Genomic DNA, 26,336 nt, shown 5'->3' on the forward strand with positions numbered 1-26,336 from the left:
AACCTTCGGAAATATATAGTCTGGTTTCTGGGTCTGAATGTTGGTTAAATTTTGTCGGCCTGTGTTATAGAGCAAACATTCTCGTACAATAGGGGTTTTAAGCTTAGGGTCATTATTTTGGTACAGCTTAAAACTTAAATACAAGTATGCATAATGTCCATTTTCTCTGCTGGCTGTTTCAAATTCTGCCTTAATATATTCAAATACATTTCCTTATTCATAATCACCCCTAGAAAAACTAAATTTCCAGTTCCTTCATATGCCACCGCCGTGTTTTCCGTCGGTTTCAGCTCCTAATTAGGCTTCCGCCAAACCATGACTTTCCCCGCCACTACTAAGTTAAATTTGGTCTCAGCCAGGAAAATGACATCATTCCACCAAGTTTCATCATGTTTAATGTGCTCCCAAGCAAAAGTCAACCGCAGCCTTTTCGTGTATTCCTTTATACGTAACTGTGACTTTTCTACCCACTCGGCCATTGATTTTAACCAACATTGACAAAATATCAGCGGCAAGTTTAGGCGCACTTAACATCGGTTGACGCTTAACTTCACGCACAATATACAGGTATCCCTTGTATAACGCGGTCTTATACAACGCGGTTTCGATATAACGCGATTTGGAAAAATTAGATTTCAGTACAACGCGAAATTTAGGCTTATATAACGCGAAGGGAAAAATACATAATTATAAAATCTGGTAACACTAATTTGCGTACTACATATATATAATATGTAATGTATTTTTAATGTAAACCGGGAATTACCCTTTTTTGCCTTCACAACATGTGTGAGTATACCAGAAAAGGAGCTTAAAAAAACCACCCACCAAAAACTGATAACAGATTTTGCAATTATAAAACCAGTAGAAGAACCACAAGGTCCCACAACTAGTTTCTTATCCAATAGCGGAAACTATGTTGAAGAAATATCTTCTGATGAAGCTATTGCTCCTCCAAAACGCCCACGTGCAAAGATCTTTGAAGACAGTGATATAGATTAATTACCATAAGAAGTTTGAAGAATAACAATAAAGTTTTTAATAAACCTTTAATTTGTTTTAGTTTGTTTTTAAAATTTTTAATGTGCACATAATTATTTAAATTTTGTTTTTTGAATTTTGAAATATGTATGTACATATGTATTATTATTCATATCTTGTGTTTTTAATTGTATAAGAAAGTCTGAACTTTAGTATTGAGTTGAAATATATGTGCATCTGTTATTTTGTATGTATTTGATTAAAAAAAACCTATTGGAACATAACCCCCAAATTTACAATATATGAAAACTATGTTTTAGATAACGCGGAATTACATAACGCGCAATTCTTCTGGAACGTAACTATCGCGTTATACGAGGGATACCTGTACTGCTTTTTCGACGTTTGGTATTAACCTATTCGAGCTACAAACTAAATGTTTGATAATAAGTGTAACTTGCATTCTACTAAATAAAATAACATCCGCATAAATGTTTGTTCTATGCTACCGATACTTCCAGTATATTTTAAATAATTTTATGAATTTATTAGGACTTTTCATATTGAAAACTGATACATTCTTATTTATTACAAATTAGTTATTCATATTTTTTGATTCCCGATTCTCTTTGTCATCAGTACAGTTTTTCTCATTTTCCAGCATAGACCATATAGTTTTTGCGGTTGGTCTATCTTCTGCCAACTCGTTCGTGCAACAATAAAATAGCTCAATAATTTGATTGTAATCAGTTGTTAGCTCAAATGCCTGCGGAAATGGTGGGCGCGTGCCGCAGGCTGATTCCATACGTTCGAGTTCACCTTCTTCTGTTTCCGACGTAACTAAACTATGTTCGTTTGAACTACTTATATTAGAACATTCGGCTGAATTCTTAGTTTCATCTTTTTCATTATCTACTATATCTATTGTATGAGGTGGTACTAGTGCAACTGTTTCATAGATGACAAGCCCAAAACTAAAAATATCTGCTTTACAATCAATAATTTCTAACTCATCTATCACTTCGGGTGCTGACCAAATATTTGTACCTGAAATTAATATCAGAATATATATTTTTTTTTATATGAGATGTTTTACCTCCATTCTACTTACCAACATAACGTAAATGAGGATTTTTCTTGAAATTAATTACACCATTTTCATCAATTTGCAAACTTACTCCAAAATCGCATAATTTACACATTTCAAAATCGCCCTTCACCAGCACATTAAATGATTTTAAATCGCCATGCAATAACTTGGCTTCGGTGTGTAAATAATCGAGTGCGTGAGCTATATCAACAATCATTTTGATGGTGTACTTTGCTGGTAGAGGCCCCAGATTATCCTCGTTGCGATCTTCTAATATAGAACCTAATGAGGTTTTGCAACATTCCAAGGCTAAAGTTTGTAATCCATCAGCACCTTTAATTGCTCCACGGAATCCAACAATATTTGGATGCGAGAGTTTTCTGCAAAAATTGTTAATAAAATTGAAGTTTTAACGTGGAAATTGAAAAAATTACCTTAAGATTTCTGCTTCTTCGTGAATGCGTGAATTGAAAATTTCCGCCGCACTCTCATTATTACATATCCTTTTGGAAATACGCTTGACAGCCCAAGGAGAACGGTTTTGGCCACACTTAGGCGAACGCTCTAATCTATAAACATTGACACCAGTGCCGTAGCCGAGATTCTTCATAAACGGCGACGGTGGTATCCGCAGTGGTGTACTTATCTTCTGAATATGTTGCATGTGCATATTACGTGTCAATCGGCGTGGTGTCTCCATTTTTCGCTCTTCCTTTTAGAAATTATTCGTGCAAATAATAACTTGTTTAACAAAATTTTGGGGACCAACTTGGGAAAAAAATTCAAATTAAAATTCCGCTTCGCGTTAACCTGCATAAAATTTAATTTTGAAAGCTGTCAAATCATTGCCGCCAGTTGATGGTGTTACTTGAACAGTGCTGCCATAATTTTTTACTGCAATTCTTTTCAATACGGTTGAAACAAGGTGGATTTAATAAATAAATTCGCCTTGGGTTGAAATAAATGGCATTCTCACAAATCTATTACAACTCAGTTAAACCAATCTGATTTTGACGTTTGTCTGCAACAGCCTACAAGAAGAGAGCTCGCCAGAAATTGTCGTATTTACGTAATTTGTTTATAAAAATTTTAATTTGTGTAAAATTACTAATTTTATTCACACACAGCAAAGCGGATATAGCAAGGACAATATGGGTAATGCTTATGCACGTGCTATTAAGCCAGATGTGACGCCCGGCCCTGACTGTGTGCCCTCATTTGATCCAATGTTGGGTTTTGAGTCGCGCAAGGAACGTGTCATGATCGCCACGGCCGAAGAGATGGAATCCGCAAAACTGCCCCTGGAAGATCGAGACTACTGTGCACACAAGCTGTTAAAGTATCGGGCTTGCCGCGCCGATACCTTCCCCTTTGTATATAAATGCCATCACGAGAAACACGATTATCTCACATGCGAATATGAGGACTATGTACTCCGCATGAAGGAGTTCGAACGCGAGCGAAGATTACTCGAACGTCAAAAGAAGATCGAGAAGCAGGAGAGCGCTTAGGCTTTTTAGGATATTTAATGGTTCAAAAAACTATAATACAATTTAATTGTAGTAAAGCATTGCGGGTATATTGTGACTAAATCTCTGTTGTATGTGTACTGATTTTATTTAATTGCAGCTCTAGTGCCACAAATTAAACTGCAATGGACGCTAAAAGGTCTTGAGTAGTGTTGCATACAATTTTCAAGTAAATAGTCAATGAAAATATATTCAATAAAAAAAGAGGATTTAAATAAACGACTACCGGCTAAGGTATATTATATTTTATTATAAGCTACTTTTTCCAATATTTGTAGTAACAAGATTTACTACTTTCATATTAAAAGGAAATTAACTAAATCAAAGACTTCATAGAGGCTTTCATCTTTTTCCCCATTTTGACCTTTTTCGCTTTCGGCTGATCTTTGGGTGCAATATCTTCTACTCCATCCTCCAACCGTTTAATTCCACTATAGCAAACAATCAAAATGTATATTAGCATTTTATATATGAAGATATCATTAAAAACTATACCTTTTAACAGATATAAGCTTGGTTTTACCATCACTATTCGTCAACGCCTTTGACCAGTCTTCATCGGTACCCTTAATGGCAAATTCTTTCAGGCTTTCCTTTTTTAGATTTTTCAGCTCTTCCTTCTGTTTCTTAGATAATTGCCGGGCAGTTTCTTCCAATTCATCATTGAGTGACAACGAAACTGGAACAAACTCTTCACCACGATTCAACTGCGTTTCACTCTTCATATGGCTCTCAATGTGACCTTCGATGACACCAAGCATATACTTGGCAGTTTTCTTTATCATATCATAAAATTTAGCCAAAATCTGGTTGCCCGGCATATTCAGCTCTGCTGCAATTGCATCAACTGTTTTTCCTTGCACGCCGATACCGAGAAGGACGGCCTGAAATTATGCATATTTTTAATTAAGATTGAGTGTGACATGGTATGCCATCCACGAAAGAAATTTCGTTCACGCAAACTGGTATTTTCTTTCCGCTATTTTATACCCACCTTTTGCAAAGTATCTATTTGAAGTTCGTGCATTTTTCCTTGAAAATAAATATAGCTTATGTCGGTCACTAAATCTAGTATCAAGCGATATTCAATTTGATTACGCGAATATGCTTCCAACCGTTCAATGTCATGGGGCAAGAAGTAAACATCGAGCGTATGCTTGTCGAGCGCTGCAATTTGAAACATGAAGCATGAAAGAGGAAACAATTTCATTATTTGATTTGTGCGCTTTACCCTTTTGCTCAAATGTCGCCCATTTGTTATCGATTATAGATAATGCTAAAGTGGCTGAGAATTCTCTAAAAGTTTTACTTAACAGTTTGATAATACGACGTCTAAAGTCGTTGAAATATAAACTCAACCATTCTGCACATTTTTTCTCTGGAGACGCGCCCGATTTATCTAGTGTATGCAACATAATGCAGGAATGTTCCCCAGTAATGTCATTGGACTTTTGACTGCATAGAAAAAAATAGTTATCGAAGGTATTATATTAAATGAAATTTCTAACTCATACCTAATGTATACGGGCACGAACCCCAAACTTTTCCAGAATTTAAGAAGCTCTTGCGTTAGTCCATATGACGTGCCCAAGTAGTCGATATGTTCCGGGACGCGCTCATTCAGACGTTTCAGTAGAGTGGGAATGTTGCGACGTGGACGTATTTGCTCTTTTAGAATACCCAACTGGTCTTCGTCAACTTCTTCGATGCCTGTGGAATTATGTGAAATATATATTGTATATTATCTGTTGTAAGACGTTATGCTTTTTTGCTTACCATTCCCATTTTCTCCACCTTGCGGATTTTCACTTATGTCTGTAAATTTACCCTGATAATAATCTCGCAGCAGTTTAATTGCTCGTTTACCATATCCCATCTAGAATTTACATGCACCAAATATTAAGATAATTTGGTTCTAAATTTTTTAACAATTTACCCTTTGATAGTTCGGATGCGTAGCAATTCTCACCACCCGCACACCGGACAACTTCGGAAATTCACGATCACCAAATTGCTCTGCAACATTCCACGGTATTAAATCACCATTCGCTTTCTTGCCGCGGCCCAATGAGTCGCTTATTGTTTGTGAAGAAATTTCACCCTCAAGTGCCACTTGAACGACAACAAGTATTTCTGGCAGTTGATCCTTGCGTTGAATAGGTCCCAAAAGGCAGAAAAGATGATGCGCCGGTGCATCGCTCATCATTTGTAGGTCATTCGGACTGTTTTTGTAATGCGAAGCTACGTAAATGGAGACCAATCGATGAAGGAAGGATTCGGCTGCTTTGTGATATGAGAACAAGGCATCACGATCTATGTAATAGAGATCGCAAGCCTCTGGAGTTGGACAACCCGAACTGATGTTAGGTACAGTAGTGGTATCCAAACATAGTAAATTAATTAACCAGGCTTCGATATCGTCGCCTTCGCTATAACGAATCGACTCTTCGAGTTTTATCTAGGAGACATCGGTTTTGTATTTCAACGCCATTTATTTTTAACGACATACTTACGGGTGGTGGTGCATTATTATCCTTTTGCAATTGTGTCATCAATTTCAAACTAAGCGAGCGTCCCGTTCCTTCGTAGCCATTAATAGTAGACGCCATGAATATCAAATACGGTCCCATCATTTTCTTTACCAAAGGCAAAGGTATGGCTGCAGCCTCGTCAATTACCAACAGATCGGCTGCATTTAATAGATGTGTATCGGTGGGTGCAATATATTGTATGGTCTGGCGATTTGAACGGCTGATATTGATGCGAATGATGGCCTTTTTGTAATCTGGATTGGTGGAACGTATAATAGTATAATCAGAATGTTCCTGATAGTCCAGAGCATCAAAGCCTTTAAGAACAAATTCAAAAAGCGTAATCAAATTCTCCGGATGAGGAGAAGTCACATAGACGTTAACATAACCGAAGGCTATTGCTGCGGCGATTGACAGTCCCATGGCAGCAGACTTACCACGACCACGTGCTGCGGTGAGCGTTGTGGGTGGTCTGAAAAGTTAAGCATTACATTTAGATATTAGAAAATTTAAGATTTGGAATTTGCTTACTTTAACTGCTTCTCCGCCAAAGCTTCAATGAACTGGGCAACAGCCCTTGCTTGATCGTATGTGCGGCATTGAGCTACAAGTGGTCCGGCGGGAGGTGTATCACGTAAACTTTCTCTCAAATCTTGCAACATTTCATTGTTCTCAGATTTGTCAATTTCAGCGGGCTGTAATTGTATATATTAATGCAAGTGGAATATATTAAAAATTCAATTTTAAAATTACATTAACAGCATCAACATTGATTGTTTTCGAACTTAACGGCAGCACGGTCAAGTCATCGTTGACCACTAGACAGCGCTTGCACTCAGCCAACGAGAGTATCAAACGTTCGTTGAAACGACAAGTAACCGTTTGGTGAGCTTCGGTACGAAAGCGTTTATGCACATCCATGCTCATTGTATACAGTTGTTTAAGTGATTGCATGGTTTTTAGCAATAATATTATCAAACCTCCACCTTCAACTGTTTCCACAGTACGCGCCAACAGGTTGGGCGTGAGCGCCTCAAAATCCTGCAGCACGCATACGCCATAAGTGCGACCCAAAACAGCGTGCGTTTCCGAGTAGTAGCGGCCGTGTATAGTTGTGGATACTCGAAATGTGTCAAACATGTCTGCATCGTTAATATCAATTTTACCAGCCGCAATCTTCTTAGCACGCTTACGGCCATGACTAAAATAAACCAATAGAAATGCAATGAAATCAAAACTTTATACATATATTTCATTGCATACTTAGATATGGCCTCATCTTTATTTTTGTAGCACCATAATACTGTCGGGCGGGCCTTCACCGTAGATTTCGTTAAAATATCGTAGAGTATCGGCACTTGATCGCGCGCTTTGTCCCCTATTATTATGAACATTGTTCGATGCCCCAACTTGACGCCATTTTCAATCATGACGCGTATGCGGTTGTCAATCTTCTTTTTTACCATTTTTTAATGTAAAAACGTTTTATAAGCTCTATATTATTTGTATTTAAAATGTGCAGTTTGAAAGGGTAAAACAAACTAAAGAATTACACGTGCGTCGTCTGCAAGAATTCGTCTGCGTTTTTGACAGTCTACAGTTTTTGTTTTGATTCCCATGTTTACCATTTATGTTTTTGTTTTAGTTGAAAAGGTATTACCGGATGGAAGCATTAATGATACATTTGTTTTATTTCGCGGCCACCTGACACTCCAATTAGTAAGTTATGTTGGGATATTTGTAAATAAATGGTTTTTATAAGTTTTTATTTTCATTTGCATAGACGCGCAAGTGCAACTTTCCAGTGTTAATACTTTTGGTTTCAGGTCTTTAATTTCCGCGCAAGTGCATCGTCTCGCATCTGTGCTTTACAACTACAAATAGAGAATTTTGAGCTTGGACCCATTTTCACAAACAATGGGGAAAAATGGAATTCGGAATTTGTTGAAACCAAGGCGAATCTATACAAAGGGGTAGCGATCGAGAAACGTTTTTTAAATGAGATTGGAATAAAGTACCAATAGATAAAATTAGTGTGTCACGTATTTAAAACAAAATACGTTTTTGGTAAATCTTAACTACCATATAATTGAAAACAATGTGCGAAATACACACCTACATCAATACAATATTGGTGTGGTTTGGAAAAACGCACTCGCGGGATGCATTTCAAGCAACGCAAAGATATAATAAAATGGATTAAATTGTTAGGAGATTATCACTCTGTCTGCACAATCAAACCCAGTACCCCCAATCAATAACACAATGAAATAGGAGGTAGTACACTATCGCCATACCAGGTGAGAATACAAGCAAAATCATTCCCATGGCAGCCGGTCCTACGTTACCGGAATGACTCGGGGCTTTCCCGACCAAGGGCTGTCGCCCCAGTAAACTAGCCTTCCTAGTGTACCGTATCCCACCACAAGCGAAATAAATTTGCAAATTAAATAACACAATAACAAACACGTTTGGCTTTCTTTATGGATATTTTAGGCAATATACACGCCTGCTTGGACCTCACCAACAATCAACGGAGAACAATGTGTGTGTGTGTAAGTATTAAAACAAAACATTTAAATATTGTGTGTGTAAGTATTAAAACAAAACATTTAAATATTGAAATCAAAATATAATATTAATTGAAAAAATAAAATAAAAAATTGCATGTGCATCTTTCTATAGATGTGTTGACCAAGCTGCCTCTTGAGCTAAATTTTGTATGCAGTTACAACATAAAGAACATCAGTTACCACTTATATATACATAATATGAATTCAAAAAAGCCCTAAGTTACAAAAAATTCAAAATCGACTTTTTAGTTGATTATTATGCACCGTATCATTATATAGGGTGTTTTTTTTAGAGGTTAGGTTTTCAAGATGAAATAAAACGTATATAATTTAATGTTATGGCCAAGAATTTAGCTTTATTATAAAGATAAGGGTTTGCCATTATGTTTTAAAAATGATTTCGGGCAAGTGGCCGCCGCGGCTGGCTGGAATAAATTCCAGCCGAGAGGCCCAATTTTCGACCACTTTTTGCAGCAATTGGGGCCGTATGTCAGCAATAACGCGCCCAATATTCTCTTCCAAGACATCAATCGTCTCGGGCTTATCTGCGTAGACAAACGACTTCACATAGCCCCACAAGAAATAGTCCAGCGGTGTTATATCGCACGATCTTGGAGACCACGCCACAGGTCCACGGCGCGAGATAATGCGCTCACCAAAAGTTTCCTTCAATAAATCGATTGTTGCGTTGGCTGTATGGCATGTAGCGTCGTCTTGTTGGAACCAAAGGTCGTCCACATCAACATCGTCCAATTTAGGCACGAAAAAGTCATTAATCATGGCTCTATAGCACTCTCCATTGACTGTAACATTATGGCCGGCTTCATTTTTAAAGAAATATGGACCAATGATTCCCTCTGCCCATAGAGCACACCAAACAGTGACTTTTTGAGGATGTAACGGCGTCTCAGCAATGGCTTGTGGATTATGTTCACTCCAAATGCGACAATTTTGCTTATTGACATACCCATTCAACCAAAAGTGAGCTTCATCGCTGAACAAAATTTTCTTGTGAAAATCGGGATCGGTGGCCATCTCGTTTTGGGCCCAAATTTGCACGATTTGCAAACGTTGTTCAGGTGTAAGTCTATTCATTATGAAATGGTAAACCAAACTGAGCATAATTCAAGTGACAGCTGTCAAAAAGACCATCTACGAAAAAAGTAGTGCCAACTTGAAAACCTAACCTCTAAAAAAAACACCCTATACATGTTCCTTTAAAATTTTATAATCCAACAACCAATAATGACGTTGGTATAAACAAAATTCGAAAAGCCGGTGACGGTGAATAAAACCTTTTCATTTTAAAAGGTTTTTTGCTTCTCCTGTAAAATTTTTAAAATGTAACTTAGGGCTTTTTTGATTTCATGTGACGATATGTACATATGTATATCATATTATGTTTTCAATATAATGTACTTATGTATGTATGTGATTTTATTCATCATCATTTCACATAGTAATGTGTAAAAATAGTACATATAATAAAAAAAAAGAGGTTGTCTGTAAAGTCGGTTTACTGACGATAGTTTAACGTGATAACGTCATAAGAAAATACTGATTGAATGGTTGCATTTTTCAAAAGAAAATTTTAATTTTATTTGTTTGATAGATATTTTGTATGGATATAGAGAATGAGTTAACATTAACATAACATAATATATATTACTTTAACATAACATAACATAACACAACATAACATAACATAACATAACATAACATAATATAACATAACATAAAATAACATAACATAACATAACAAATTACCCCGTATTAAAGCACTTATCAACAGCTTTCATTTGATACCCATATTGTACATACACGTCCGAAGGTTACCCGGGTCCACGTTTTGACCTATATCTTGAGACCCTATCTACCAATAGGTATTCAAACTATACGGAAATCATCTTCAATACCTACTTAACAATGTGTGTAAGTTTGGTTTAATTCGGTTCAAAGACACGGCGGGTCCACGTTTTGGCATATATTTAGATACCCTAGTCATCAATAGGTATGAAAATTACCCCGTATTAAAGCACTTATCAACAGCTTTCATTTGATATCCATATTGTACAAACACATTCTAGGGTCCACGTTTTGGTCTCTATCTCGAGACCCTAGTCACGGAGCGGATGGAAATACTCTGAACTAAAGCATTCACCAACAGCTTCCATTTGATACCCATATTGTATTTTGACCTATATCTCGAGACCCCAGTCACGGAGCGGCATGAAAAATACTCTGTACTAAAGCATTCACCAACAGCTTCAATTTGATATCCATATTGTACAAACACATTCTAGGGTCCACGTTTTGGTCTCTATCTCGAGACCCTAGTTACGGAGCGGCATGAAAAATACTCTGGACTAAAGCATTCACCAACAGCTTCCATTTGATACCCATATTGTACATACACATCCGAAGGTTACCCGGGTCCACGTTTTGACCTATATCTCGAGCCCTATTTCCAAAATAAAATATAATCCATGTTACTCGTGGAGGATGTAGCTTTCGAATGGTGAAAGAATTTGCAGTTCAGTCAATGCAATGAGCAAGGTAACTACATATGAGCAAGGTAACACTAATGAGCAAGGTAACACTAATAAGCAAGGTAACACTAAAGAGCAAGGTAACAGTAATGAGCAAGGTAACACTAAAGAGCAAGGTAACAGTAATGAGCAAGGTAACTACATATGAGCAAGGTAACACTAAAGAGCAAGGTAACACTAATGAGCAAGGTAACTACATATGAGCAAGGTAACACTAATGAGCAAGGTAACGACACATTTTTTCGTGCGTGCAGCCTGTTAAATCGAATTATAAGACGTTATCACGTCAAAATATTTCAATTAAAAATTGTTGCAATATTGTAGTTTTATTCACTTGAATTATCAGTGCTTCCTCCAATTTCAATTTTGCAGTTGATTGAAAACATCTTGTTGGTGCTGTTCTAGATTGGGTTTATTAATGAGTTGGTGCTATTCTAGTTTTCGTTTACTCCTTACCTGAATGAAATGAGCATATTTTTCTTTATATTGGCTTGGGAAATACAATATGTTCGGAGCGTTTTTAATGAACACTTTTATTTAAACAAAAAACAATAATTATATCAATCAGTTAATTATGTATTCGCCGTTGCTGCTTCCATTTCTAACGCCTTCCCATCTCTCGATCAATTTGTTGATGCCGTTCCCCCAAAAATCCACTGGTCTGGTGCCAAAGAAATTGTTGAGCCAGTTTTTATCGAAAGTCACGTCCTTCATAACGCGGAAAAGTGATTATCGGTTGGTGCAAGGTCCGGAGAATACCGTGGATGCTGAAGGACTTCTCATTCGAGCTCTTGGAGTGCGGTTTTGACGACTTGTGCAACAGGGGGCCTGACGTTGTTGTGAAGGAGTATGGTTTGACCATGTCGATCAGGCGATTTGAAGGCAACTTTCTTTGTTTTTTTCGTTGAGCCCGTGATGCACCCAGGCTCCCAATTGAACGAAGGTGATTGAGAATCGTTTTATGGTCGCAGTTGTTGTTGTTGTTGTTGTTGTAGCAGCATAAATATTCCATACTTATATACGGTGAATGCTGCTGGAGTGACAGTCCTTGGCCGGATATAAATCCGGGTCGTTTCGGTAACGTAGAACCGACTGTCGTGGAAACGACATGGTCGCAGTTCATTTTTTCCGCCAATTCACGACTGGTTTGGCGACAGTCCTCCTTCAAAAGAGATTGCGAGACCATCTCCTTCGAATTCAAGGGAGTGTCAAAACGAAAACGTCGTCGTCATTGATTCTCTTCTTCTTAATTGACGCGATAACCGGGTTTAACAAAGCGCGCCAGTTGTTGTTGTTGTAGCAGTATCTTCGACCTGTCAGTGTAGTGTAATTACCGGTCGTCTTCGTCTAGCTCATCTAACGGTAGGCCCAGGAAACTGGCTGTTTCGACGGGTTGGGTCCAGAGGGAGAGGGGTGTTAGATGAGTGGGTTTGTTGGGGCATGTGAAAAGGTGGTTAGTGTCGTGCGGGGTGCCTTCACATGCTGGACATATGTTTAGTATGTCGGGGTCGATTCTGGATAGGTAGGAGTTTAACCTGCTGCAGTATCCGGAACGTAATTGTGCCAAGGTTATGCGGGACTCTCGGGGAAGGTGGAGCTCTTCATCTGCGATGGGTGGTGGTTACACTCTGATAACGGCATTCGGGGGTCGGGAGCTTAAGAAGGTGGTAAGGGTCTTCCGATGGATGTCGTTAATGGCCTGTCTGTATACTGTCTGATCCTGGAGTTGTCTGTCCGTTTTGTCCAGGATCTCGTCCACGTAGTTGAGGAAGTGTCTCCTGATGTGCCTGGGAGGTGGCTCAGGCTCGAGCAGGTGTCTGCATGGGTGAGGCCTACGGTGACACCCTAGCAGAAACTGCTTGCCGAGCATTTTGTTGTGCTCCTTAACAGGGAGCATGTTAGCCTCGTCGTGTGAATGTTGAATTGGGGACATCAGGAGACATCCTGTCGCGGTCCTAATGGCAGTATTCTGGCAGGTCTGGAGCTTCGTCCACTGCGTATCACAGGCGACCAGACAGGCGCGGCATAGTTGAGAACCGGTCGGTTTATTGCTTTGAAAGTCGACAGCAACATTTCTTTGTCTTTGCCCCAAGTGCTGCCGGCGAGCGACTTGAGGACCTTATTGCGATTCTGTACTCTCGTTGCAATAGCGGTTGTGTGCGCTGAGAAAGAGAGCAAGCTGTCAAAGGTGACTCACAAAATTCTGGGGTTATTAACCGTCGGTATTGGGGTATCATCGACGTGCACCTGAAGTTGCAGCTTGACCTCCCTTGTTCAGGTGGTAAAAAGGCTCGCTGTGGATTTAGTGGGAGAAAGTTTTAAGTTTCTCGCAGTGAAGAAGCGAGAAAGGCGGGCGAGGTAGTCGTTTACTTTAGAGCATAGGCCATAAATGTCATTGCCCGACGCCATTATCGTGCAGTCGTCGGCGTATGAGACCAGTGAGACTCCCTCTGGTGACTGGGGGAGTTTCGAAATGTAGAAATTAAAAAGCAAGGGTGAAAGGACACCACCCTGCGGTACTCCTTGCTTTATTTTTCTCTGTTTGGAGGTTTGGTCTCGAAATATCACCGACGAGTGACGACCACTCAGGTAGTTCGCGGTCCACCTCTTCAGCCCTGGCGGGAGTGTCGACTGTAAAATGTCATCTAGTAGCGTGGCGTGGCTGATTGTATCGAGCCAGTCGTTTCTTTCTCGTGCTAACCGGCGCCAGTTGAACATACCAAATGAGCCAAGTCCTGCTCCACCTGATCTTTCCTACGCAAAGGAGGCCATCCTCTTCCTCTGCTGCCTCTACATTATTTACCTAACCTTGTCTAATTTAATATAATGTACATATGTATGTATGTATATCTTACGATTTATTTATACTCTCTGGAATATTTGAATTGATGTAACCTTTGGTATTATTTCCTAAATCTGCTGTCATAAAATAAATTTTCTTTTCCAAGCAACAGTTTCTATCACATAGTGAGTTGCTACAACAACGTCACATAGTTTCAAATTTTAAATCGAATGCGTTGCAATGCGTACAACTCTAATAAACCTATATATGTATATATGTATTTAATTCACGCCCATTGTGGCAAAACTCCAGTCACGCCTATCACAAAACCACATTTGCTCCGCTTACAATACTTTATCCAATTACATTCGTTCGGTAAACTATTTTATTTCACCGCAATCAGCAATAACTACTTTCTTCATGGGTCCTCCACTCGCACACCCCAATGCTTCCATGGCTTTTACCACTTCCATGCCTTGAATAACCTGACCAAAGACCACATGTTGTCCATCCAGCCAAGCTGTCTTCACGGTGCAAATAAAGAACTGCGAGCCGTTGGTGTTCGGCCCAGCATTAGCCATAGACAAAATGCCGGGTCCAGTGTGCTTTAGTTTAAAGTTCTCATCCTTGAATGTGTCACCATAAATGGATTTGCCACCAGTGCCATTGTGGTTTGTGAAGTCACCACCTTGGCACATGAAATTCGGTATTACACGATGAAATGTGCATCCCTTATAACCAAATCCTTTCTTTCCGGTGCATAAAGCGCGAAAATTCTCTGCTGTTTTGGGTACAACGTCCTTGCGGAGCTGAAAATAATTATGCAGAATTGGCAAACACTAGTTGGTAAAACGTTTTTTAACAGTTAACGCAAATATTTTATATGCAGTTCGGCGGCTCGGATGGGATCGAAAATGTACACACTAGTGTTTTCTACAATGCCAGGATGTGTGATTGCGTGAAAATGTTATACTCCCAAACTATTTTAAAGCAATGCATAGTGTACTGATGAGTGTAAATTTGAATAATGTTTCATTTATGTGTAGTATTGCTGGTCAAAGTGCAAAGGCAATTATTATTCCAATCTTTATTTTAAATAATTCATAAATGTATAATGGAAAGACAATTTTATTAATTAATGCAGTCGATCGATATCACTCCAGCACAACAACCGAACCAAACTCACGAAATGTATGTATTTGAAACTAGAGACTAAATTCTGATGTAAAATTTCAATCCAGAACACCAGAGTCAGCAATTTCAATCTTGCGCTTTGTTTTACCAGAATCCGAACCGAAGCCTTCAATTTTCTTCACTATATCCAAGCCTTCGACAACCTTGCCGAAAACGACATGTTTATTATCCAACCATTCAGTCTTTTCAGTGCAAATGAAAAATTGAGAGCCGTTGGTATTCGGACCAGCATTCGCCATGGATAGGATTCCTGGTCCTTCGTGTTTCAAAGTGAAATTTTCGTCTTTAAAATTGGTTCCATAAATGGATTTCCCACCAGTGCCATTATTATCGGTGAAATCGCCGCCCTGACACATGAAATGAGGAATGACTCGGTGAAAAGTGGAACCTTTGTAGCCGTATCCTTTCTCGCCGGTGCATAAAGCACGAAAGTTCTCACAAGTTTTTGGTACAACATCCGTGCGAAGCTGCAATTTCGGATAGGTTTCATTACGTCTGGGCAAATCTTAATTCAAATTCTAAATAAGTATGTACATATACTGATATGTTTCGACATTCACATGAAAGAATTTTTCATGTAAGAAAAAAAATGCTTTCCATTTTTTTTTTTAAATATAATTGATTACTCTTCCGATATTTGACCAAATCTGTGGACTTTTGGCAAAACAACTTTAATTGACGTACTGGATTTAATGCAGTATTTAGAGAACATAAATAATTCGGGACTGCTGCGCCGCAACAGATCTTATTGAAAAATAGTAAATTTGTCTATGGAATGTCGTAATGTTTTGACGCACATATTTATATACGGCAACCGCCGTAACCGAAAGGGTGGGTGCGTGACTACCATTCGAAAGTGCGTAGATTCGAATCTCTGTGCATGAAGAAGCACCAAAATAATAGAAAAAGTTTTCGCCCGCCCCTTGGCAGACAGTGGCAAAACTCCGAGTGTATTTCTGCCACGAAAAAGCTCCTCATAAAAAATATCTGCTGTTCGGAGTCGTCCCTCCAAGTGCGGAGCTATGTACGCTACAAATAGGAGTAGGAGCTTGGTCATAGACCCAAAAAGAATGTAAGCGCTAATTATATATATAGATATTATATTAGTTTATGTAAAAATAAATCCATTATTTTCTCGGTAGATGACTGTAGTGATCGACATTCTCGTGAAGTATCAAACAATTTAAAGCTTATGGTCGTTGCCAAGGTAACATTTCACACTTAAAACTTTTTTTGCTGTTGTTTGGTCCATTCAGTTGTGAGTTACAGTCCTTTGCCAAAAGTGAACAAATGATTTCGCTAGCCCCTAACAATTTAAATTAATGGAAAATACATTTTATTAGAATGTCGAAACATGACCACCTATAATCGTGTAACAGATATTTGCATTTATCTTAGTCAAAATAGAAGAGAAAGACCTGGGCACCAAATACGTTAGAATTTATATAGACTTAGTTGGTACAAAATTAAACAAAAAATTGTGATTATTCTAATAGAGTTCCAAATTTATTTTTTATTCGCTCATGATAGAAAAAACACTGCAGGAAAATCATTAAATTCATGTTTCCAAATACTTTACTAGAAAGTTGAAGTACTGATAAATTTAAATGCGACAATGCGGCTTGAATGTTATATTATTCTTAGCTACTTTAAGCTTTCATATATATTTTAGGATGTTAATTTAAATCGCTGCTTAAAGCGCTCCACTCTCAGCGACTACAATTTTCTTGCTTGTCTTGCCGGACTGTGATCCCAAACCTTCAATAGCTTTAACTACATCCATGCCCTCGACAACCTTGCCGAAAACCACATGCTTGTTGTCCAACCAAGCTGTCTTCACAGTACAAATAAAGAACTGCGAACCGTTGGTGTTGGGTCCTGCGTTAGCCATTGATAGAATACCGGGTTCGGTGTGCTTCAAGGAGAAGTTCTCGTCAGCAAATTTAGCGCCATAGATGGATTTTCCACCAGTACCGTTGTGGTTCGTAAAATCACCACCTTGACACATGAAGTTGGGAATCACACGATGGAAACAGGAGCCTTTATAACCGAAACCTTTTTCGCCAGTGCACAAGGCACGGAAATTCTCAGCAGTTTTGGGCACAACATCGGGACGGAGCTGTAACATATTGTAATTTAATATTGATTAGTATGTTTTTTGTTAGCGCTTTTTGCGCAAAACTTTTTTTTTTATTTAATTATTTACGGAATAGACGACAAAACACATCACACGTTAAGTTTAGAATAATTCAATTTCATTGCGGGTCCAACACTCATGCACCTAGCATGTAGACCTCTCACCACATTTAAACAAGTCAAATCACTTGGCACTCCCACATACATATGTATACTTCTGTACTCATACGGCATTCAAACTTTACACCACATTCCTGCAGTACTTATATTTACAGCTAATCAATTCTAATACAAATAAAGTAAGTGATTTAATTTTAATTCATTTGTAAGTATGTACTGTGTATATTTCAAGTCATTCTATTAATACGAACGAACATGTACTTATTTCTTATAATATTCTTATTCCAATTGTCCACTATCTTCGATAACAATTTTCTTCGACGTTTTGCCCGATTGACTACCAAGTGCCTCAATACGTTTAACAACATCCATTCCCTCTACTACTTGTCCGAAAACGACATGTCGGTTGTCCAGCCATGTAGTTTTTACAGTACAAACAAAAAATTGTGATCCGTTTGTGTTTGGACCGGCGTTGGCCATCGATAGAATACCAGGTCCCGTATGTTTTAATGTAAAATTTTCGTCATCAAATTTATTGCCGAAAATTGATTTGCCTCCGGTACCATTGTGTTGTGTAAAGTCACCGCCCTGGCACATAAAATTCGGTATCACTCGATGAAAGGATGAACCTTTATAGCCGAAGCCTTTCTCACCGGTGCATAGTGCGCGAAAATTCTCAGCAGTCTTGGGCACAACATCTGTGTGAAGCTACAAGGATGATGTAGAAGAGTGTTGTTGAGAGAGTTGGAATTAGGAAACTCCTGCATACTGCATAATGTGTGGGTGTAGTTTCAAACTTATTGTTACAAAATTTATAGAGATTCACACTGAAAAGGCTCTGACTCACTCCAATTATTCGCATTCATTTATAACAAGTAATGGCACAAATATATATGAACAAACATGCACACAATTTATTAACCGTGTTGCATACAAAGCTTACGCACACATTTGTCATATGTATACCTGTTTTTTAAAATATGACATCAAATTCGGGTTACGTAAGCTAATTCTAAAAGTCAAATCAAGCTGTGACTCAATCTATTATATAAGCACATATACAGTTACAACTAAACTAACGGCTGTTATGGAAATATCAGTCTATGAAAGAAGTGTTTACAGACCATAAGCAATGATTGATTGGTAAAAGTGCAATAGATGGCAATATCCTTTAACTCTTCGATTTTATTGCAATGCAATCCATTAGGAAATCTATCAAATGCTATCATTTAATCAATTTATTTGTAATAAATGAACATGCGGGCGTACACAGTACACTGGCTATTTACTACATATAAACTTGAATGTGCGCGTGAGCTCACAAAAGAATTTAATATTTATGTATTGAATGTGAGTGAGACTTGTAATAGGTTCACATATAACTAGTTTATATACCTCTCTGAGCTTAACTACCAATCCGTAATCAATAAGCGAGATTACCCATACAAAAATTCTTTCCCGAAACCCGAAATTATAAACTTACAATAAAATTCGTTATCATTTGATTCTTATCATTTCCTAAAAACTCATTTTTGAACAGTTGCTGAAGTTGAGGAGTTTTCGAGAAAGGATTCGTGGGTGTTCGGAATTACCTTCGCATTGCTTTGAATTTCTGACTCGGAATCTAAAAGGTATTCGGTAATAATAAAAAGAAACATTTTGCGTTATCATAGTAATAAACTGGCCTCTCTGATGCATTTTAAGTAAAGATTTATCGATAAAAATAAACAATGAAGCTTAATATAAAAAAAAGAAATAAAAACAAAAAATTAAAAAAAAATTTTTTTTAAAGTACCTATTGTGTCAACTAATAATACTTATTCAGATTTATTCAACAAAAGAATTCGATATAAAATCGATAGGACCTCTGAAGTGCAAGTACAATCCGATTCCGGAAATCGAATTTCATAATACCCCCGATTAACCACTTTCTGGTACAATTTATTAGCCTTACAATTTCTATATACAAAATTTTTATTTAACAAGTTTATATATTAGTTTGGGAGAAAATAAATCCATTAGCGCCTGGGTGATGCCATGACTACAAAGATACCGTTAACTTCGATTATTTCTGTGGTTTTATCGATATTTTAACATCAGTTGCCTGGCTTGCATTTTCGCCTTTATCAAAGAAAAACTATAAAATGTACCGAATTTTCTCTTTAGTGACTTCCATTGCTAACACCCTGTAACTCACAACTGAATGGAACCAATTAAAAACAGCAAACGAATTTGTTTTAGGTTGGAATGCCACCTTGACAAGAAGCATAAACTTTAAATTGGTTGATCGATTCTTTACGAGATGTCGATCACTACAGCCATCTACCGAGAAAATAATGGATTTCTTTTTCCCCAAAATAGTATTTAATTATAATTGTGTCGTTGCTAAGTAAATATATAATACTTTTCGATAAACTTATAAGTTTTCATATCAATTAAATTACGGAAATGGAATAAATTTTATTTTATGTAATTAATCTTAATTTAAACTAGTTTACGATACATAAATATTTTTAAATAAAAGTTAAGATTATTTCATTTGATACCAGTTGGAGAACTTCCTTCGAGGCCAAGTGCAGAATTACCAATATCTCAACTTGATATCTAAGAACCTTATGACCCTATGTAAAAAAGTGCTCCTTATAATAAATTGAGAACTCTACAACCCGCTTGTTGAGAATTTGCATTGCAGATTTGATATAAAAAAAAGATTGGTTGGGTTCGAATCCTATTTAAATCATATATAGATATATAGAACAATTTAATTTAGAACGTGACACATTTTGTTATTGGTTTTATAATTTGCTAACGCTTGTGTTTTATCATTTCATCTGTCGGATGAAGCGGCAGATAGAAAATACTATATATGCTGCGCTGATTAAACAAGATTTATTTATTGAAAATATACATTTTATTATTAAATTTATTAGTACTTATCTGGACATAGAATCTACCCCAAAAACTATATTTTAAATTTACAACTACAGACATAGTTTTTTGACTTTTTTTTAGCTTTATTGTTTAAACTAATGGCGTTTATTGAAGTACTTGGTTAAAATTTAATAACAATTAAATCGATGAATCGACTTTATGACTTCCTCATCGCCTCGCAAATTTTCTGTAAAATAATCGTTTCGTTTGCCCATGTACATACCAAATTTTGAGTATTTGTATATGTACGTTGCTGTGTGTATGCAGTATGTATTCTAGACATAATAAATAGCATGTGAAATTTGTTTTGTTGTGGCCCAATCCTAATGGTAAATATCGACAAATTATTCACAATTTACATTTAGTGGGTATGCCATATCGATCCACAAGTGTATGAATTGTTAAAATTTAAGTTGGACTTTTTTTTGAGGAGTAAAAAGGTATGTACTACATTTGCATGTCCGAGTACAATTGCATACCCCTTAATTATTACCCATACACACACGTACATTTTCAAATATGTAATTATGTGAACATTAACAATATTTCAATTTCAGAAATCTTTAGTAAGTTACTGAAAGAAAATCATGAATCATACATTAACTTAGTCACTTACATATATCATTCAATACTATTACAAATATAAAAAATACAATTAATGAATATTGATTTAATTTGATCAATCAAACGTAATACAGTAGAATCCGGGTAGAGTGAACCAATTCGAGCAAAGCCTGTTAACTTAATCAAGATTGTTCATAGAACTCAAATCAAGACCCTTTAAGTAAATTTATTCAACATATTGTATTTAAAATACCATATCATTTTCAATGCAAACATTTTTATAATGTAAAATTATCATTATTATTATTATTTTTCAACAAAGTGTTTCCACTGTTAAAGGCTGTCGTCCACATTCTAAAAGCGATGGCCGCACCCTTAGAAAACATTTAGTTTTTAAGTTATTTCGTTTCAAAGTAAAATTGACCAATAAGTTATAACAAAAGAGCAAATGCCATAATTTATATGTAAATTTCCTGTATCCAATTTGTATTTATTGATTTTGATTGTAGATATATAGAGTGTCCTTTTAAGAGCTTGAGAATTTAAAATGATAATACAAAACAGATATTGTTGGAAAGAATTTTTTGAACAGATTTATTTTTTTCAGAGTAAATTTCCACAATGTGGCAGCGTGTTCTGTCCTTAAACTATTCATGATGACTTGCCAAACCTTATAGACCACAAATGTCAACACAGTTTGCCATACTCAGTTTTCAAACTACCGACAGTTCTCATGCAGCTAAAAAAAAAAAACAAATCACCCAATACGTACATTAACATATTGCTTGGCCAATAACAGTTGCTATAGAAGCCAAATTTTACTTAAAAAATGTGCAGCCAAAAGTGCATTAAAAATTTCCCGACTTTAGTCATACAAGTATGATAACAGAGATGCCGGATCAGAATATAACTTCTTCATTAACATACCATTATTAACCGTGTTTAAAAAAATAACTTCAGACCCGTAAAAATGGAACTGGGAGGAACTCGGGCCGATCCCAAAAGTCTCAAGTGGTTCACAGACGGTTTGAAACCAGACACTGGAGTCGGTGAGGGGATATAGGTCCTAACACGAAAATCTCCGAATCAATGAGCAAATGCCTTAACGTATTTCAAGCTGAAACTTAACCTGCTTAGTACAACATATAAAACTGTACTTCCGTGGGTTCCTGGTCACTCTAGAATAAAAGGTAATGAAATTGATAATGAACTTGCTAGGGCAGTAGTGCCAGTCAATAGGATTAGTATTAAATACTTCTAAAACATGTACTACACAATAGATCTTTTAGGTCGAAAAGTATCGGCCATTGGGAACACCACAGATACAAAATTATTATTATATACATATTATATATATTTTAGAGGTTGCTATGTTGCGTTATTATTAAACTTCTAATAAGGAAATATTTATTCGCATTAATTTGTTTTGTTTGTACACTATTCCAGCCATGCTTTTCAGCTATTGTTAATTCGGTTGAGGCGTTAGTAGTTTTATAATTTATAAACGGCAATTGAAATTGATTTGTAATAAATGCACTGCATAATTATAATTGATTACATTCCAGATTCCAATAGCTGCTTCATTTTTCCCATAATCAACCATAATTTATTCGTCAACTAAAATAGTAGGCTAAAATTAAACTTGCCAAAAACTTATGTACACTGCAAAAAAATCAATATTTTGTTAAAATTAAAATTTTGCGAGACATCCAATAGCATTTATAGATACAAAATGCTAGTTACATATTACCATCTCTTTCTTATGCCTGTGCTGTACTGCAATGCCATTTACAACTTGTTCACTCAAGGTCACATGGTCATTTTGATAATGTACTCTCATTGAACGCTACACGTGCATATATTTACATGCATATGCATATACAAATTCCAAATGCAAAAAAAAAATCAATGCATTTCACACATTTCAAAAACTTGCTGACCAGTTTCTATTGGGATGGGTTTTGAAGGTCGGCAATGGAAAGTTACTAATCTCGAGTCTCCCTTTTCTAGAACCTTACACACATACACATACACAGCGTAACCCATCCACATGTACAAACATCGGTACTCACACGAATACAAGCTCATTAGTATATACGCTCAACTGAATTACCGGCCGAACTTGCCTTCCCTCTATAACCTACTGAATAGCATAATTTCGAGATATCCACTGAAACGCTACAAATTCGACCCCTTACCACGCTTTTAATTTCAATGAACACGTGACAATACTACCTACTTAAAATGTGATAAACAAGAGCAAATTAATAGAACCGGCTCTAAATATATTTTATTAGCTTGCCATATGTAAATTCTACCAAATATCTTCGAAGGTAATCACAAATTAAAAAATTTTACAAGTCATAAACAGGCCACTTAACCGAAAGCTTGGCGTCATCGGCCACCGCATCAACGCACACTTTCAAAATCCGGCATAAGCAAACCCAATATGTATGTACACGTATCTCTTCGTTTGTGTCAGTATGCGCAACCATATAGAGAAATTGTACAACGTCTGACGGAACACACCCACTAATCTACTCTACCAAATAGCAATTTTAATCAATTTCCTTCATTTTTATTGTTCTTTTGCACATTCCGTAATATTAACTTAACCTCACATTTTTCCTCCAAAAAAAATAAACATCCAACTACACCATTTCCACATATATCCACGCCATTCTTTACACAATAAAATACCAATTTAGTGAAAGAAGTGGTCAATTTCATGCTTCTACTAATTTAAATGAATTTATTCCTCGCAGGTGTTAAATGAAAATAAATTATTTACCTCCATAACGATGCGTCCAAGTGGTTGTCCATCGGCAGCCATATCGAAAAATACACGGGGAAGACCCATTTTGCCTTTATTAAATTTACTCGCGAAACGAACACCAAGAAATCCTATTTGAGACTGAAGTCGAAAATTAATATGTCCGACTTCGATTCCGGTTTGTAGAAAATTCGATTTTTTTGCCAAAATGGCGAGCGGTCGTTGCTGGCGGCAGCAACCTCGTACCAGTGTTGCTGTTGCACCGAAAAGCGCCATATTAACTCGATAACAACACGTGGAGATAGATAACGGCGGTTATCGTCAAACACAGTCAAATGTCAAAGCTTTTCTTCTACAGCCGGTAAACCTACAAAATTAAAAAGAGCAACGCTTCCATTTACCGTTTACCTAGCACAAATATTGTTACCTAATCTTCACTCTTAGCGATGTAAGACTCACTATCGATTTTGATGTGAATATCATTGATAATGACCCAGTGATGATATTGTAATACAAAAGAAAGTTCTACCGTGAATGGCATACAACTTTTATAATAAAATTCGGTTTGTAATAAAAATTTAAAGATGTTGGTTGTCAATAAATAACAATTTATACCATTCTTAGTATGCATACCAACGTAGTGATTACACAATAAAAGGCTTGCTCTGTAAGGCTTTCTCATTTGCTCTTAAGAAATTGGCTCCTTTAGCAAAACACTGGGTTGCTGGCTTTAAAATTTTCGAGTAAAAGCGGAAGAAAAGTAAAATTTGTGGTAAAAATCATTTCGTTTTCAAAAGGGTGTGTTTATGAACAAGAACATGCTCGGGATATCCAGGAGGTTAATTCTCGTTCTCTATAAATGTTTTCTCCCGTTTCCATTAAACTTTCCCTTCGAACAACTCTGTTGAAAAAATGAAAAGAAATGTCAAATGCTTTGACATGAAAATAATAAAAGGTATGAAATGAAAGAGACCTCTGGCAAGCGTGCAAGTGCGAGTATAGTTGCGAGGTTACAAAACTATACACCCGTAAAGTTTCTAAAAATGTTGATTAAAAAATTGATGAATTTGATGAAATTTTCAGATGTTTTTTTAAGTAGCACAAAGTTTTAAATTAGGATTTATATGTAGTAAATGTAGTAAAGGTTCCAAAAAAGAAAACACTGGACGATTTTGAATAGGAGCCACTGTATGCAGCTATGTATAATTAATATTTAATATTAATATTTCTTTCCAAAGAAGAACAACTCTGTTGAAATAAATCGGCTAAATCGAATTATAAGACGTTATCACGTCAAAAATAGATTTGAACAAATGTAGCATATGAAGAAACGGTTTTGTTATAAATAAATAAAAAAAATAATAATAAAAAATAAGAAAATAACTGAATATGAATAAATTTTATAATTGAATGTTATTGGTAAAAGCATCTTCACCTTCATGTCACGTTCACAGCGAAAAGCGTCAGGCTTACTATAATGCGACATGGGCAATTTTAGGCAAAGTACAAACTTCCAATTACTCCGGAATAAAAAGTTTCATAATTATTTGCCTTCAAAGTGCCTTCGAGAATTTCACTGTAGTTTGGCACATTATAATACATAGTTTTCTAAACTTCACTTAAATTCACAAAATGCACACACACACGCATGTTTTTACTTATTTTTAGATTTGTATTCGTAATAGTTCAATGAAAATTAAATGCAAATGCATTTATGTTGTTGTTGTAGAAGCATAAACATTCCCCATACTTACATATGGGGAATGCTGCTGGAGTGACAGTCCTTGGCCGGATATAAATCCGGGTGGTTTCGGTAACGTAGAACCGACTGTCGTGGAAACATTTATCAAAATCATCACTTTCCAATTGTAAATGAGAATAACAATTCATTGGAATAGAAACAATAGTGTTGACGGATACCTTCAAATGAAAATAAAATTATGAACAAAGTGAAGTATTACAGTTTAGTGTTGATGATGGGGATAGGGGTTATTGTACATCCTTGCCACAGCTACGCATATGACGCTTTAACTTTTGGTTTAATGGTTTCAACGTGGAAAGGAATTCTACGCAAAAATACAACGGATGGTGTAGCCGGTGTTGGATTGAAGAGGGTTATTTTCTTGAAGCGCGGGCGGAGTTCTCCCACGAGGAGAACAGTTCCATACAAAAATTTTACAAATTCACAAAAACCCTTTTAGTCGATGCTCATATAAAATTCAATTTTTTATGTTTATATGTTCAAAAATGTTTCTCTATTCTAAACTAAAGCAAAAAGTACTACAGTTGTATAAACAACCTTCCAGTGAACGTCTCTGCATGCGAACATCGTGCTTATGTGAGGTGTCTGGCAACACCAACTTTTCGCTGAATTACACAACTTTAACAATAAATTACTTATAAACTATTAGCCTGCGGAGTATGCGGCTTTCTGTTTTAAGATTTCCCAACGCAAGAACTATTGCTAGAAAAAGAAACAAACGCAGCCTATTTGTTAAGCAATGGCTGTTGACTATCAGCCAATCGGGATCTCAATCACTAAATAGCTCGCTCAGCTGTTTCCATTTGTCAGTTATTGACAGC

At 36.6% G+C, this 26,336-nt stretch overlaps 5 protein-coding genes across 7 annotated transcripts; 1 reads left to right on the top strand and 4 right to left on the bottom strand.

The window, feature by feature from the left end:
- Positions 1-1,469: 1,469 nt before the first annotated feature.
- Positions 1,470-2,940, bottom strand: LOC128857786 (lymphokine-activated killer T-cell-originated protein kinase). The gene is made up of 3 exons (XM_054093540.1): positions 2,506-2,940; positions 2,093-2,451; positions 1,470-2,028 (listed from the first exon to the last, which is right to left on the bottom strand). The coding sequence occupies exons 1-3, from the start codon at positions 2,769-2,771 to the stop codon at positions 1,577-1,579; spliced, it is 1,077 nt and encodes a 358-aa protein (XP_053949515.1). The 5' UTR covers positions 2,772-2,940; the 3' UTR covers positions 1,470-1,576.
- A 91-nt stretch (positions 2,941-3,031) lies between these two features.
- On the top strand, positions 3,032-3,855 carry LOC128857787 (NADH dehydrogenase [ubiquinone] 1 beta subcomplex subunit 7). Its single transcript, XM_054093541.1, has 3 exons — positions 3,032-3,140; positions 3,199-3,647; positions 3,701-3,855. Exon 2 carries the CDS (start codon positions 3,223-3,225, stop codon positions 3,580-3,582), a length of 360 nt encoding a protein of 119 aa, XP_053949516.1. The 5' UTR covers positions 3,032-3,140; positions 3,199-3,222; the 3' UTR covers positions 3,583-3,647; positions 3,701-3,855.
- LOC128857785 (RNA cytidine acetyltransferase) lies at positions 3,810-7,772 on the bottom strand. Its single transcript, XM_054093539.1, has 11 exons — positions 7,395-7,772; positions 6,885-7,332; positions 6,663-6,826; positions 6,114-6,603; positions 5,537-6,058; positions 5,377-5,476; positions 5,115-5,310; positions 4,832-5,055; positions 4,595-4,767; positions 4,096-4,484; positions 3,810-4,031 (listed from the first exon to the last, which is right to left on the bottom strand). The coding sequence occupies exons 1-11, from the start codon at positions 7,595-7,597 to the stop codon at positions 3,917-3,919; spliced, it is 3,024 nt and encodes a 1,007-aa protein (XP_053949514.1). The 5' UTR covers positions 7,598-7,772; the 3' UTR covers positions 3,810-3,916.
- Positions 7,773-14,088: 6,316 nt separating this feature from the next.
- Positions 14,089-24,207, bottom strand: LOC128857791 (peptidyl-prolyl cis-trans isomerase-like). Of its 3 annotated transcripts, none has more exons than XM_054093549.1 (2): positions 23,772-24,207; positions 14,089-14,844 (listed from the first exon to the last, which is right to left on the bottom strand). In XM_054093549.1, exons 1-2 carry the CDS (start codon positions 24,027-24,029, stop codon positions 14,416-14,418), a joined length of 687 nt encoding a protein of 228 aa, XP_053949524.1. In that variant the 5' UTR covers positions 24,030-24,207; the 3' UTR covers positions 14,089-14,415. The 3 variants fall into 3 exon arrangements, with proteins under 3 accessions (XP_053949524.1, XP_053949525.1, XP_053949523.1); XM_054093550.1 differs by lacking the exon at positions 14,089-14,844 and adding an exon at positions 16,708-17,348 and having other exon boundaries at positions 23,772-24,147; XM_054093548.1 differs by lacking the exon at positions 14,089-14,844 and adding an exon at positions 17,693-18,193 and having other exon boundaries at positions 23,772-24,205.
- Positions 15,108-15,941, bottom strand: LOC128856359 (uncharacterized). The gene is made up of 2 exons (XM_054091658.1): positions 15,914-15,941; positions 15,108-15,734 (listed from the first exon to the last, which is right to left on the bottom strand). The coding sequence occupies exons 1-2, from the start codon at positions 15,939-15,941 to the stop codon at positions 15,268-15,270; spliced, it is 495 nt and encodes a 164-aa protein (XP_053947633.1). The 3' UTR covers positions 15,108-15,267.
- Positions 24,208-26,336: the final 2,129 nt, after the last annotated feature.

Source organism: Anastrepha ludens, chromosome 3 (genome assembly GCF_028408465.1).
Source record: "Anastrepha ludens isolate Willacy chromosome 3, idAnaLude1.1, whole genome shotgun sequence".
Lineage (NCBI taxonomy): Eukaryota > Metazoa > Arthropoda > Insecta > Diptera > Tephritidae > Anastrepha > Anastrepha ludens.

What these genes read in the sequence shown, in the direction of transcription:
- LOC128857786 (XM_054093540.1), bottom strand. Translation starts at nt 2,771, where the DNA reads ATGGAGACACCACGCCGATTGACACGTAATATGCACATGCAACATATT. An exon ending in GAAGAAGCAGAAATCTTAAG is followed by an intron (nt 2,452 to 2,505) that starts GTAATTTTTTCA and finishes CAATTTTTGCAG; the next exon opens with AAAACTCTCGCATCCAAATA. An exon ending in TCCTCATTTACGTTATGTTG is followed by an intron (nt 2,029 to 2,092) that starts GTAAGTAGAATG and finishes TATTAATTTCAG; the next exon opens with GTACAAATATTTGGTCAGCA.
- LOC128857787 (XM_054093541.1), top strand. Translation starts at nt 3,223, where the DNA reads ATGGGTAATGCTTATGCACGTGCTATTAAGCCAGATGTGACGCCCGGC.
- LOC128857785 (XM_054093539.1), bottom strand. Translation starts at nt 7,597, where the DNA reads ATGGTAAAAAAGAAGATTGACAACCGCATACGCGTCATGATTGAAAAT. An exon ending in ATAATAATGCACCACCACCC is followed by an intron (nt 6,059 to 6,113) that starts GTAAGTATGTCG and finishes GATGTCTCCTAG; the next exon opens with ATAAAACTCGAAGAGTCGAT. An exon ending in TTCGTGCCCGTATACATTAG is followed by an intron (nt 5,056 to 5,114) that starts GTATGAGTTAGA and finishes TTTTCTATGCAG; the next exon opens with TCAAAAGTCCAATGACATTA.
- LOC128856359 (XM_054091658.1), bottom strand. Translation starts at nt 15,941, where the DNA reads ATGTTCTCTAAATACTGCATTAAATCCA. An exon ending in TAAATACTGCATTAAATCCA is followed by an intron (nt 15,735 to 15,913) that starts GTACGTCAATTA and finishes ATTTGAATTAAG; the next exon opens with ATTTGCCCAGACGTAATGAA.
- LOC128857791 (XM_054093549.1), bottom strand. Translation starts at nt 24,029, where the DNA reads ATGGCGCTTTTCGGTGCAACAGCAACACTGGTACGAGGTTGCTGCCGC. An exon ending in TTGGACGCATCGTTATGGAG is followed by an intron (nt 14,845 to 23,771) that starts GTAAATAATTTA and finishes AATTATTTTCAG; the next exon opens with CTCCGCAAGGACGTTGTACC.